Here is a 13971-nt window from a genome sequence, read left to right on the forward strand (position 1 = left end):
ACACCATTACTCGATACAATATGTCCTAAGTACTTAACTTCTCGTCGAAACATGTGACATTTCTTCGGACTTAACTTCAAGTTCGCTGCCCTCAATCGTTGAAAGACGTCTATTAGATTCTTGGCATGTTCATCAAAGGACCTTCCAACCACAATTACATCATCCAAGTAAACCAGGCATGTTTTCCATGTTAGACCTCTTAAAACTGCCTCCATTAATCTTTCAAATGTGGCAGGGGCATTACATAAACCAAACGGCATAGCCGTAAACTGCCAAAGCCCTGATCCTATCGAAAATGCGGTTTTCTCCCGATCGGCTGGCTCCATGTCTACTTGCCAATATCCACTTTTTAAATCGAGTGTGGAAAACCAACGAGAACCGGAGAGAGTATCCAATGTATCGTCTATTCTGGGCAAAGGATAACTATCTTTTTTTGTTACCGCATTGAGCTGGCGGTAGTCGATACAAAAACGCGTTGAACCATCTTTCTTCTTTACCAGAACTACTGGTGATGTCCATGGACTGTTCGATGGTTCAATTACCCCTTGTTTGTCCATATCCTTGATAATCTCTTCGGCTTCATCTCTTTTCGCAAATGGAAGTCGTCTAGGCCGTTGTCTGATTGGCTGAGCGTCTCCGGTATTTATTTTATGCGTTACTATGCTTGTTTTTCCCTTATCCTTCGTGTCAATAGCAAAAACATCTTGATACTCTATCAGCATAGATGTCACTTTTTCCGTTCGTTCATGATCAAGATCTTGGCATCTTTCAATGATCATCTCAACAAGCTCCTTTGGATACTTCGCCTTCGATGATTTCTCATTGGTATTCACAGAGCAAATTGAAGCCACGGGAACACACTGCCCGATCAAAGCTCCTCTACTTAACTTGATAGCAGTTTCCCTTAAATTCATAACTCTTACAGGGATCACATCTCGAACTTTTACCAAAGTTTTCGCCGTTAGGAACTCGACATTATCCACATCTTCGACCATCCTTAAACTTCCCTCTCGGCAGTGTCCATCAAGCATGGTCATCAGAATTTTCTCACTATTACCGGGTATGGTTACGTCGCATGTAGTAAGTAAGCGGATGACATCTTCTTTGTCGTCGTGAAAGGGCAACTCTTCACCATTGATCTTGAGAACTCCATTTTGAACATCCAATATTGCCCCCACTTTCCTTAGTACGTCCATCCCCAATATGAATTCGTCGGAGATCTCGGCAATTAATACTTGATGTTCAACTGTGGTCTGGCCAATGGATACTGACATATTAGCCTCGCCATATGTATTAATTAGCTCACCAGTCGCTGTTCTAAGCTTTACTGTTGCAGGTGATAATTTATTATGGTCTCGTACTACATCTGGACGTGCGATAGTTCTCGTTGCACCTGTATCCACCAAAAATGATCTACATCTATTACTGATACGACCTTCGATGTATAAGTTGTGGATTCCACCGGAGGACGTAAGGTTGACAGTTACTATGGGGGCTCTAGTTCTCGAGGTCGGCAGTTGCCCCTTGGTGTCGACCCGCTCTAGTTTTCCGACGGCTGTACGATCTTCTTACAATTACGACGAATGTGGCCTACGTCTCCACAATTCCAACATCTAGGCTCGCGTCTCTTTGGCATCTGATTACTTAATACTCTCCGTATCATTTCCTCCAGACGTTCATCGTTGTGTTCGTCACTTTCTTCAATGGTTCTTACTCTATGGCCTCGTGAAGTTTGACTAGCCGTTTCGTGTTCCAATGCAATAGCAAGTGCTTCATCTAAAACTTTCGGTCTTGCTAGTCGTAAAGCTTTCTGTAGTTCATTATCTTTCAGCCCATTGACGAAGGTATCTACTGCAATTTCTTCTAAAACGCTGTCTGGCACCTCTGGATAAGCCAACCGCACCACACGAGCCACATCTGCTTCAAATTCTTGCAGATTCTCACTTGCTCGTTGACTTCTACTTCGCAGTTGTGCTTTGTATACTTGTTGTAGATGGGCATCTCCATAGCGTTTTTCTAGACGAGTGAACAAGGTCTGGTAACAATTTTCTTGACCCTTGGGAATTGACCTTAATATATCTGCAGCATCACCTCGTAAAGCAGCAGTCAAGGAAACAGCCTTTTCTTGTTCGGTCCAATGATTGGCGGTCGCAATAGCTTCAAACTGTCTAAGATATATGGACCAAGAGGACTTTCCATCAAATGGTGGTAATTTGAATCTCATATTATGCGACGTTTCGTCTCTCGGTAGTTCATCTTTCACTAAAGGATCTAACGTTGCTGCATTAACTGATGGTTGTACTTTTGTATCGGTTATCCTGCTCTCTAGCTGTTTGATCTTTTCTTCTAAGGTCTCTACACTTTTCTGCATCTTATCGAATGTTCTAGAAACTTCTTCAAATTTCTCATTGTTCTGTTTACAAACTTCTTCTAGTTTTTCGTTGTTTTGCCTACAGACCTCTTTAATTATTTGAGAAGTCTCATCGAATCTTTTAGCAACATTTTCGAATTTCTCGTCGCTTTTTCTACTAACTTCTTCAAGTTTCTCGTCGCTTCTTCTACTAACTTCTTCAAGTTTCTCGTTGTTCTGTCTAGAAGTTTCATCGATCTTTTGAGAAACACTTTCAAATTTCTTGTTGCTTATCTTAGAAGTTTCATCGATCGTTTCAGAAACAGTTTTTAATTTCGATAAGATTACTTGTTCTGCTGACTGGAAGTGGAACGTCTTTGGGTCTTCTCCGTTCTTCGTGAGGACATCCTCGAGTCGTGCTTGTAGGACTATCTTGAGCCCACTGCTGTCCAGATCCCGTTCCTCGAGCTGTTCACGGAGCTGTTTTACTGTAAGTTCTTGTAGCAACATCTTTGGTCGGCACACACGTACTTTCCAAAATGTCTTTTAACAGTCTTTCCGAATACCGAACAATCAACGCACTTTAACTATTCCCGACGAATAAAGTTCAAAAGTCTTTTAAAGTCTCTCTGTAATTCACTTATTTATATCGCACTAAGTTAACCGAACACCGACACCAACTGTAGCGTGATTAGTGTAATTACTTCTAATTACAATAAAACTAGCGGTTCGTAATTTATATACGACTTTATTTTTTATTTATACAAGTTTACTTTACAAACTTTAGCTTAAGACTAAACTCTATTCACAAAAATTATGCCTTATATATCCTAGTCGTTATTCTCGATCATTCCGGGCTAAGCCAGCTCTCCGACTATCGTGTGACCTTCCAACAACCGCGCATCGGTTCCACGTATAGCGTGCTTTGATCTAGACTTTTCTCGGCTTACGCCTTGCGGCTGGTGACTCATTGTTTTGCTACAATATATATATATATATATATATATATATATATATATATATATATATATATATATATATATATATATATATATATATATATATATAATATATATATATATGATCGGTTTAGAACGTCTTGCGGCGTTGTCCGATTCCCAAATTCCATTCTTTCCTATTTTGCCACAGGTCATCCCTGAGGTCTCGCGCGCTCATCGCTTTCCGGATGCCGGTGGTCCAATTAACTTTCGGTCTCCCTCGCTTCCGATGTTCAGGAGGTTGCCATTCCAGACATTGTTTTGGAAGTCTCTCGTCATTCATTCTGTTTACGTGTCCATACCAGATCAGTTGTCTTCTCTCTATATCTTTCATTATTGTTCCTTCTATTCCCATTCGATTTTTAATGTCTTCATTTCTGATATGTTCTCTTCTGGATATACGTAATGACCTTCTGATTGCATCCATTTCCACTACTTCAATTTTGTTTTTGTTTTTTTCTGTAAGCCTCCAAGTTTCAGCATCATATAATAAACTACTCTTAATCATAGTCTCGTAGATATTAAATTTTCTCTTATTCGATATTTGAGTACTCCAAAGAATATTATTGAGACATCGGATTGCTCTTTTTGCTTGTATAATTCTGGAAGTAATTTCTTTGTCATCAGTTACAGTTTTATCAAATGTTACTCCTAGATATTTATAATCTTGGCAGGCTTTAATTTTTTGATTATTTTCCATAGTAAGATGAATATCGTTCTCTTCTGATCCAACACATAAGTACTTTGTTTTATCTATATTGACGTCCAATCCCCATCATGAATATTCCTCGACCAACTTACGCATCATGTATTCTATGTCTTCCCTGTCGTTTGCTATTACGACCTGGTCGTCCGCGAACTGGAGCGTGTAGAGGCATGTATTGTTTATCTCTATGCCCATTCCATTTAATTTCCTCTTCCAACCTTTAAGTGCTGCTGCAACGTAGATTTTAAACAGGGTCGGAGATATGCAACATCCTTGTCTAAGCCCCTTAGTTACTGGAAAGCTGTTAGTAAGTGAGTTTCCTATCTTTACTCGTGAACGTGATCCTGCATATAGATTTTTTAATGCATTGGTGAGAGTGTAGCTTACTGGTGAAGCATGTAGAACTTCCCACATCTTATTTAAGGGTATGTTATCATAAGCTTTTTGTAAGTCAACGAATGTCAGGTGCACTTCTCTGTTTCTGGCTGTTTTTTTTTCTCTATAATTTGTTTTAAACTAAATACGTTGTCTGTACAGGAGCGGCCAGCTCTAAAGCCCCCTTGTTCTTCTTCTTCATATTGGCTATATTCGGACTCTATTAGGTCTCTCAGTATTCTACCATACAGTCTACTGAGTGTGCTGGTCACCGAAATTCCCCTGTAGTTTTCGCAATTTCGCTTATCTCCTTTCTTATGGATGGATGAGATATAAGCCATTTTCCATTCATGAGGCACTGGATGTCCATTTAAGAATTCGACGAAGACTTTTGTTAGCATTCGAAATAGCTTAGCTGTTCCATTTTTAATCAGTTCTGCTGGAATACCTTCTGGACCGCAAGCTTTACCATTCTTTAAGTTTCTCACTGCTTTTATCAGACTTTCTACGTCGATATTTATATGTTCTCCTTCTATTTCTATACCTGGTGTAGCTATATTTTCTAGATATTCGCCTCGTTCTTCTGTTAACAATTTTTTATAGTGGTCCATCCATTTTTGTGACTGTATACAGTGTATGGGTACTTTTTCTTTATCATTCTTTTTTACGGAATTTATAAATCTCCAAGCTTCTGTGGTTTTCCTGCCACCTATATATGTGTTTATCTCCATACCTTTAGACATCCCATAAATCGTTTTTCTCCTTTATAACAGTGTTTCGCACTGCTCGCTTTATTCTGTTGTACTCTATTCGATCTTCGTCATTTTTAGTATTTAACCATTTTTGGTAAAGCTTCTTCTTGGTCAAAACTAGTTCTTCTATTTCCTCGTTCCACCAGAGTTTATTGCTTGGTTTGGTTTTTGGTTGTTCTCCTAACACTTCTTTGGCACTTTTCTGCATTGCCCAGAGCATGTTTTGATATAGTTCTGTTGTGTTTTCTAAATGCTCATTGAGATTTTGATCTAGTCTTCTTTGATACAGCTCTTTAGTACTTTCATGAATAAAGCTTTGAAGGTTATACTTAGGTTCTTTTATTTCTTCTAGTTGTTCTTCCATTTGATGTTCATTGCTTGTAATATAGGGAACTACAATCTTGCTTTTAACTAGAAAGTGATCAGAGTCGCAGCTTGCTCCTCTCATGACTCTAACATCATTTATTTTTAGCTCTGAAACTTGTTTCACAATGATGTAGTCGATGATTGATTTTAGATTAAGGGTTGGTTGCGTCCACGTAAATTTGTGTATATCTTTGTGTTTAAAGAAACCATTGGCAATTTTTAGTCTGTTGTTTTGACATACATAAATTAGTCTATTCCCATTATCGTTGCACGTATCTTCTCCGTAGATGCCTACAATCTCACTATTGTTTTGGTGTCCAGTTCTGCTATTGAAATCACCAAGAATTATGACCTCTCGTGTATTACCGATCTCCTCAATTACGTCATTGAGCTTTTCAAAGAATTCATCCTTCCTGGCAACTGGTTCATCATTAGATGGAGCATACACCGCAATAATAGTGATTCTTTTTTGATGTAATGCTATATTCATTCGTAGCAGATTTTCGTTGATTGCTTCCCAATCTGTTATATGTTTTTTCCACTTGTGTTTGATGAGTATGGATACTCCTCTTTTGGCTCTTTCGTCTTTACGTACTCCACTATATAAGTGTGTGTATTGTCCGTTTCTTTCTGAACCAACTCCTTTTTTCTTTGTTTCCGTGAGTACAACAATGTCTAATTTGATTTTTTCTACTTCCTTTATTATTATCTCAAGTTTCCCGGTTAGCGATTTGACATTCCAGGTTCCTATATTCATTGTCCTTTTCCGTAGCCGTTTTCGTCTTGAAATTTTCCTATCTACATTTCCGAGGCATGGTTTGGGTTTTTTGGTATGTTGTGTTTTTCCTAGTGCTGGAGAACCAGTCCAACGACTAAACCCCCAACTTGGAGGACCAGGATTTTCTGCCGGGGTTTCTTCCCCTCGATTTTATACTATCCCTAAAACCGTCGGGCTGCCACCTCCGCCCCCCAGACCGTTGTGAAGATCTTCTTCTCCGCCCTGGACGCCGTTGTGGACTTCATCCGTAACCCTGGACAAGGGACCCTTAGCAGGTACTTGAATTCTTACACCGTGTAATTATTATTAAACCCATTAATGCCCAAATTATTTTTTTCTGTCAAATTTCGTAATTTTTCTTATACATAATTATCAGCAATACCTATTTTTCTTATACATAATTATCAGCAATACCTATTGTTCTTACCCCATTAACCGCCAAGCAAAGAAATACTGCGATAATATGTAGTATATTTGATTAACTAGAGTAAAATAAACTTTAAAATTCGTAAAAAAATTGTTTTATACTTTGATAATGGCAGGTGTCACAACAACAAAATGGTTCGTTTTCGAACCTTTGGCGGAAATGAGATATAAAAATTGAAATACACAATTTTATTTTTTGTGAAAAGTCTCAAAACATTTAGAGTGTAAATGGACCTGGAAGTTTTGATAAACAAAAATAGTATGGTTAGAACATTGCCTACACCTTCTTCAGCTTCTTTCTCAAAACGAAGTCGAACGGCCCTCTATCTTTTTTGGAAATTATTTTAGATATTTCCAGTTTACACTTTCCAATCCTGTATCTTGCACTGTGCCAGTTGCATAAATTCGACAAATCGACATAATATTGTCTACAACATTACACAACCTCCCTTGTGAAGCTTCCTCCCCTCCCCCACCCTGGAGGTACGTATATCCACTACGTTCGTAATATTGGACCACCGAGGCACTGCCGCACGGTCGTTGGCGCACTGTTGCACGGTCCGGGAGCGCCAACTATCCACTATGTTCACGAACCTCTTGCGCTCCCTGCAACTGCTCCAATCGATACGGTACGCGCTCCTCTACATATAAACCGACACCAATTGGAATGCCGAGGCGGAGCGCGCACTGTTGCACGGTCCGGGAGTGCCTACCATTCACTATGTTTACAAACCTTTTGCGCTCCGCGCTCCCTCCAACTGCTCCCATCGATACGGCATGCGCTCCTCTACATATAAACCGCCACCTATTGGACCGCCGAGGCGAAGCGCGCAATTTTGCACGGTCCGGGAGCGCCAACCATCCACTATGTTCATAAACCTCTTGCGCTCCCTGCAACTGCTCCCATCTACATGCATGCGCTCCTCTACATATAAACCCCCATCTATTGGACCGTTGAGGCGGAGCACACACTGTTGCATGGTCCGAGAGCGCCAACCATCCACTATGTTCACGAACTTCTTGCGCTCCGCGCTCCCTATAACTGCTCAAATCGATACGGTATGCGCTCCCTTACATATAAACCGCCACAGATTGGAGCGCCGAGGCAGAGTGCGCACAATTGCACAGTCCGAGAGCGCCAAATGTGTCCACCATGTGGAGCAGTTGCAGGAGCTCGTAGCGCAAGCATAGTGGATACGTGTTTTTACACATAATAAAGAAATATCCCAACAAATTACTGCCTGTGCATCACCTTGAACTTATTCCTGATCAGACAGGATTATAATATGTCGACTTCCGCCAATGGTTCGTTATCGAACTTTTCAAACACGAGATTTGATGACTCAGAAATTTTTTTTTATTTTTACAACAATTGTACAAATAGGTTAAAAAAATAATGTTTTAATTTATTTGACCACAAAAGTGTTATGCCAATAAAATTACTACAGTAAAAATAAAGTTGTGTCGAAGGATTGAAAATGTCGAACATTTAGAAAATATTTTTGTGATGAAAGCATGAGTTTGGAAATTAAACAAAATTAAATTTAGTTACACTTATATCTTCTGGTTGCTTAAAAAATACAAAAAAAAATTAACGAATTGTCAAAAATAAATTCTACAAAAAAATGGTGCGTTTTCGCACCTTTGGCGCTAAATGGGTTAATATGGAAATATTCATGAAATTGTTTTATATCTTTGCATTTTTGAATTGTGATTCATCATATGAATAGATCACTGGGCGTTAGTGTTGTCATCATTACAAGTATGCACGAATGAGTTAAAAACAGTCATGAGAATTAACATTTTTGCATCTTATAAAATAAGTTCATGTTTCAGTACATTTTTCACAATATGTTAGTGGTTTGGCTTTACAATTTTCTCCTGGAAATCGTCTCTGCTGTTCACGTTTCTCCATGAAGTTTTCTTTTCCATCGAATTTTATGTCTGTAAATAGGTCTTCTCGATATTCCTACTATACTTCTTGTACTAAGAGTCAAGTTAAGTTAGGGAACTGCTACAGATCGACGATATGTCATCAACATCATTGGCTCTACAACCCATGGTGGGTCTTGGCCTGTTCCAGAATCAGTTTCCATTCCTTTTCCTTCGCCTTGGTTTTCCAATTTCGTACTTTTAACACTCAGTAAGTCGTCTTCTACCTGGTCCTTAAATCGTGCTTGGGTCTGCCTCTTCTCCTCACTTCATCCGGTCTCTGGCTATAAATGTGTTGCGATGGCTCCACCTCATTCATTCTCTCTAAGTGGCCTAGCCACCGCAGCCTGTTTATTTTGATAGATCTACCATATTTATGTAATATCGACGATATGTACTAAAGTAATATTTGACTTTTGACTCTTTTTTAGAGAAGCCATGAATTTACTAATGCCATATCAATCAGTCATGTGGATATTGGACAATGTCCACTCTCAGCCAGAATTAACCGGCCACCTTAAAAATGGGTCATTTTAGATGTCTTATATCTCCTAAACCTGTTGTCCGATTTAAGTGATTTTTTTAATATCTTATAGCCTTATTCCTTGACAATATCGTTATAATAATATTGTTGCTAAACAGGTAAATTTTCATTGTATACCGGGTGTACGAATCAAACTGTGTTTTTTTCTTAAAGTTTGCATCACCCTGTGGAATATTCTAGCATTTGTAGAATACTGAAATTAAAATCTAACTATAGCCTCATGCTTTCTCAATATTTTGTTTTTTGATTGATTCACTTATGTTGGATAATAAAAAAGTTAGGTGCTTTAACAACTAGACATGTTTTTTATCAATACAGGGTGTTTTTAAAAAAATTTGGCAAAGTTTAAGGGGTAATTCTGCATGAAAAAATAATGACAGTTTGCTTTATAAACTTCTGTCCGCAAATGCTTCGTTTCCGAGATACGGGGTATTGAAATTTTTTTGACAAACTGACGATTTATTTATTACTTTAAAACCGGTTGAGACATACACATGAAATTTGGTGGGTTTTAAGCCGTAGTTATTGCACATTTTTGGGCATACAATTAAGCATTTAATATTCACCATTGGCGCGCATACGGTGAATATTAAATTCTTGCCCTTTCTTACCTAATCTTACCAATTTCTTACCTAAGGGGTAATTCTTCAAAATTACCCCTTAAACTTTTCCAAAATTTTTATTGATAAAAAACATGTCTAGTTCTTAAAGCATCTAACTTCCTTATTATCCAACATAAGCGAATCAATCAAAAAACAAAAGGTTGAGAAAGCATGAGGCTATAGTTAGGTTTTAATTTCAGTATTCTACAAATGCTAGAATATTCCACAGGGTGATGCAAACTTTAAGAAAAAAACACAGTTTGATTCGTACATCCGGTATACAATGAAAATTTACCTGTTTAGCATCAATATTATTATAACGATATTGTCAAGGAATAAGGCTATAACATATTAAAAAAATCATTAAATCGGACAACAGGTTTAGGAGATATAAGACATCAAAAATGACCCATTTTTAAGGTGGCCGGTTAATTTTGGCCCAGAGTGTAGCTCTGATTTTAGTGGCATATTTTCAAACAAACCAGTAGTGTTGGCCATTTCCTCTATGAATATATTATATACTTGCGGTTAAGAAATAAACGTTTTCCTTTGAGCTTGTGATTCCATCTACCAGCTTGTGCGAGAGGTTCTATATGATCAAAATTAGATGCTATAGTAGCACACTTATTATAGTTTCATTTTACAAAAAGTATTTCTCTATTTACATCTAATCGAAAATCATATGATCCACAAGCTTCTGTACCAAAATTTTTTGTATTTTGTATAGGACTCTTCGCTAATCTATTTTCTCGCAAGGTTCCTGTTGCTCGGTATTCATATTTTTGTAAATAATAATAATAATAGTATCCCGTTTTATACCGCTCACGTGGCTTTGGGAGTATAGCAGGGTAGTCTGCTATATCTAGGGCCTACGATATACAAGGAAGGTAACAGGGCCAGTGCTACGCTTCAACCACCTGTTATTACCCCTGGTTTTACCCAAGGTACTCATTTTATTCAGGCTGAGTCGACCTGGGGCCTATAAACATTTTAAAAATGTCTAGTATATATTTTTGCAAATAAAATAATAAATCTCAGTTGGTAACTAAATTATTAAAAAATACCCAGTAGCTTGCAGGTTCAGAAATGCAAACAAATCAAGAACTACTCTTGATCTTTGAAGGTCAAATATTCGCGATCAGTTTTACACAGTAAGCGCCGGACTCCACTTGCGATTTGTAGTCGCGCGATTGTTTTGTCGCGAAGATTGAACACATGGTTTCAAATATAAGTCAATCCATTTGCGACTAAATAATCGTGGATTGACTTGTATGTATTTGAAACAATGTGTTTAATCTTCGCGACTACAAATCGCAAGTGGAGTCCGGCGCTAAAACAACAACAGTATTCGCTATTTCCACAAAAATTTCAAAATTTGTAGACGAATCGAATATGCTGCCGACATATAAATTGCTTCAATGAATTATGTCCATATTATAAGTACCAGTGTCCTATTTATAGATCAGTAAAATAAAACATGTAATGACGATTCAACAATTTGTATTTTCGAGTTTTATTTATGAAGATACTTTATAGTAAATATTATTCAACAATAATAATCCAGTAAACGATAAAAGAGGACCGAAATGAAACTTTTATTATTAAATGTGTACGAATATAAATGAAGTCAGCAAATTTGTCTGATGTTTATAATTTTTTTATTGAAACGATATTGAATATACAATTTCAATATACGAGAATTTCAATTCAGTTTACTACAGCATAAGATATCTATCGGTAATTTTTCTTTAATTTTAAACAAATCTTAAATCGTAAAAAAAACAAATTTTCAGTGATCTGTAAATAGAACGCTGGCCTATAATGGGTTTATTATTAATACGTGTATTAAATGATGTTTATAGACTATGAAGAGGCAACATCGATCTGAGTATCAGCAACATAAACAAAAAGGTTTAGAATTACAGGAAAAACTGGCAGCGTTGAAGGAAAAGGCGGCTGTAGAACAACAGAAACAAAAGAAAAAGCTAAGAGCTCCTGACAATATTAGCAATGGTAAGATTGTTGTATTAAATAATCTAATACTTAGATTTCCTTCTTTCTTTATCTTCTTTTCTTCAATTTTTTATCTTAATGGGAAGGTACACCACTCAGCTTTTTTAACATTACATTCTCATTCAACACCAATAATAACCGATTATGTCCAATAATTGCCAATTGCATAAATTAAAATTTATTAGTCACTGAGAAATTTTGATTACCACTGATAGAAATTAATCTTCTGAGAACCTGATTATGATTGGGTTTCTTGCGCGGAATTTAATTTCAAATATGGAAAATAATGATGGAAAATGATCAAATCATTCTACAAAAGAACTAAAATAAAACAGAAGAATTGGTTCGTGGACTAATTCCTTAAAATAGCTGAAAATAAGAATAGAATAACAGAATTGACACTAACAAACAACAATGAATTGTGGATATCAAACGAAAGAAAAAGGAATACAACAAAAAAGTACTACAAGAAATGTAAAAAAATTTCAGAAAGAAAAAGTATGTCCCTTCCACCAATAAGTTAAATAGTTAAAAGATTGAAAAAGAAGGCGGAAATCTAACGACAGAATATACAAAATAACGAAAATCTAAGAGACTAAGGGCCGGTATTTTATGTCTCGATTAAACCCCGGTTAATGGGGGACTTAATAAATGCAATTATAATTATTATTAAAATTATAAATAAGTATCATAATTATCATTTCATCATTTATTATAACGTAAGAGACCCCAAGAGGTCCCGATTAAACCCCGGTTAGCTAACAGGGGTTTAATCAAGACATAAAGTACCGGCCCTGGGAATATAAAGAGTGTCAAAAATAACAAAATGCCGGTAGAAACCAAAATAGTTACAGATATGTTAAAAATAGAACAAGACCTTCAAAAAGGGTGTTTGTATTTAACGATATCAAGATGATATGGAAAAATGTGCCCAAAGAGTGGACCAAGACTTTATTATGCCCTTTACGCGAACAGGAAGTATGTTATCATGTGAAAACTACAGGGTGTTGAGAGAGAGACTAAACAAATTTTGCGGAAGATAAGCTAGACAAACTTGTTGGACAAGTTGGAACAAGTTGAAAAAGTTATTCAACAAAACAAGAATATGAAGTGCTTACGACCAAAACTAGGAAAAACAGAAATAAATGCCATCAAAAATACTCAGGGAGAAGAGACCAACGATATACATGAAATATTAGCAATAACACAACAGTATTACTTAGACTTATATCAAGAAAAGCAACCACCGACACAAGAAACTCTTCAAAGATTGAAAACTAAAATAAAAAATGCTAACTCTGACCTACAACCAGAGATTAGCAAATCAGAAATAAAGAAAGCCCTGAGAGAAATGAAAAATAATAAATCACCAGGAAGAGACGGCATTATCGTGGAGATGATTAAAAATGGCGGAAAAAATACAAGGGAAGTCTTATATAGGGTGTCCCAAAAGTAGTGGAACGGTCGAATATTTCGCGAACTAAACATCGGATCGAAAAACTGAAAAATACGTGTTCAATCATTTTTAAAAATCTATCCAATGACACCAAACACCAATCCCCACTACACCCCCTAGAGGTGGGGTGGGGGGTAACTTTAAAATCTTAAATGGAAACCCCCAGTTTTTCTTGCAAATTTGGATTTATTACGTAAAAGTAGCCAACTCTTATTCAAGACATTTTTTCGAACTGTGGATAGGTGGTGCTATAATTGGGAAAAACGATTTATCCTGATACCATAGGTAAAATTATAGAAACGGTCTAATATCTCACGAAATACACTTCCAAATGAGAAACCAAAAAACAAATTTTTAATCTTTTTCGAAAACCTATCGAATAACAACAAACATGACCCTCCAACCCACCCCCTGGAGGTGGGGTGGGGGGTAACTTTAAAATCTTAAATAGCAACCCTCACTTTTTATTGCAGATTCAGATTTGTCATAAAAAATTAAGCAACATTTAGTTGAAACATTTTTTAAAATTTCTGATAGATGGCGCTAATAAATCGTATTTTTCCAATTAAAGCGCCATCTATTAACAATTCTAAAAAATGTTTCACATAAATGTTGCTTAATTTTTCATGATGGATCCGAATCTGTAATAAAAAGTGGGGGTTGAAATTTAAGA

The 13971-nt window shown here is 36.8% G+C and overlaps 1 protein-coding gene across 2 annotated transcripts in view; it reads left to right on the top strand.

Moving 5' to 3' along the window:
* The window catches only part of LOC114344635 (uncharacterized), a 73674-nt gene that overhangs the window by 18281 nt on the left and 41422 nt on the right, over window positions 1-13971 (top strand). For both annotated transcript variants that reach the window (XM_028295463.2, XM_028295462.2), the window contains exon 4: window positions 11692-11842. In XM_028295463.2, the coding sequence (XP_028151264.1) occupies window positions 11692-11842 (151 nt within the window). The remainder of the gene's footprint in view (window positions 1-11691; window positions 11843-13971) is intronic.

The sequence above is a fragment of the Diabrotica virgifera genome, chromosome 10 (assembly GCF_917563875.1).
Source record: "Diabrotica virgifera virgifera chromosome 10, PGI_DIABVI_V3a".
Lineage (NCBI taxonomy): Eukaryota > Metazoa > Arthropoda > Insecta > Coleoptera > Chrysomelidae > Diabrotica > Diabrotica virgifera.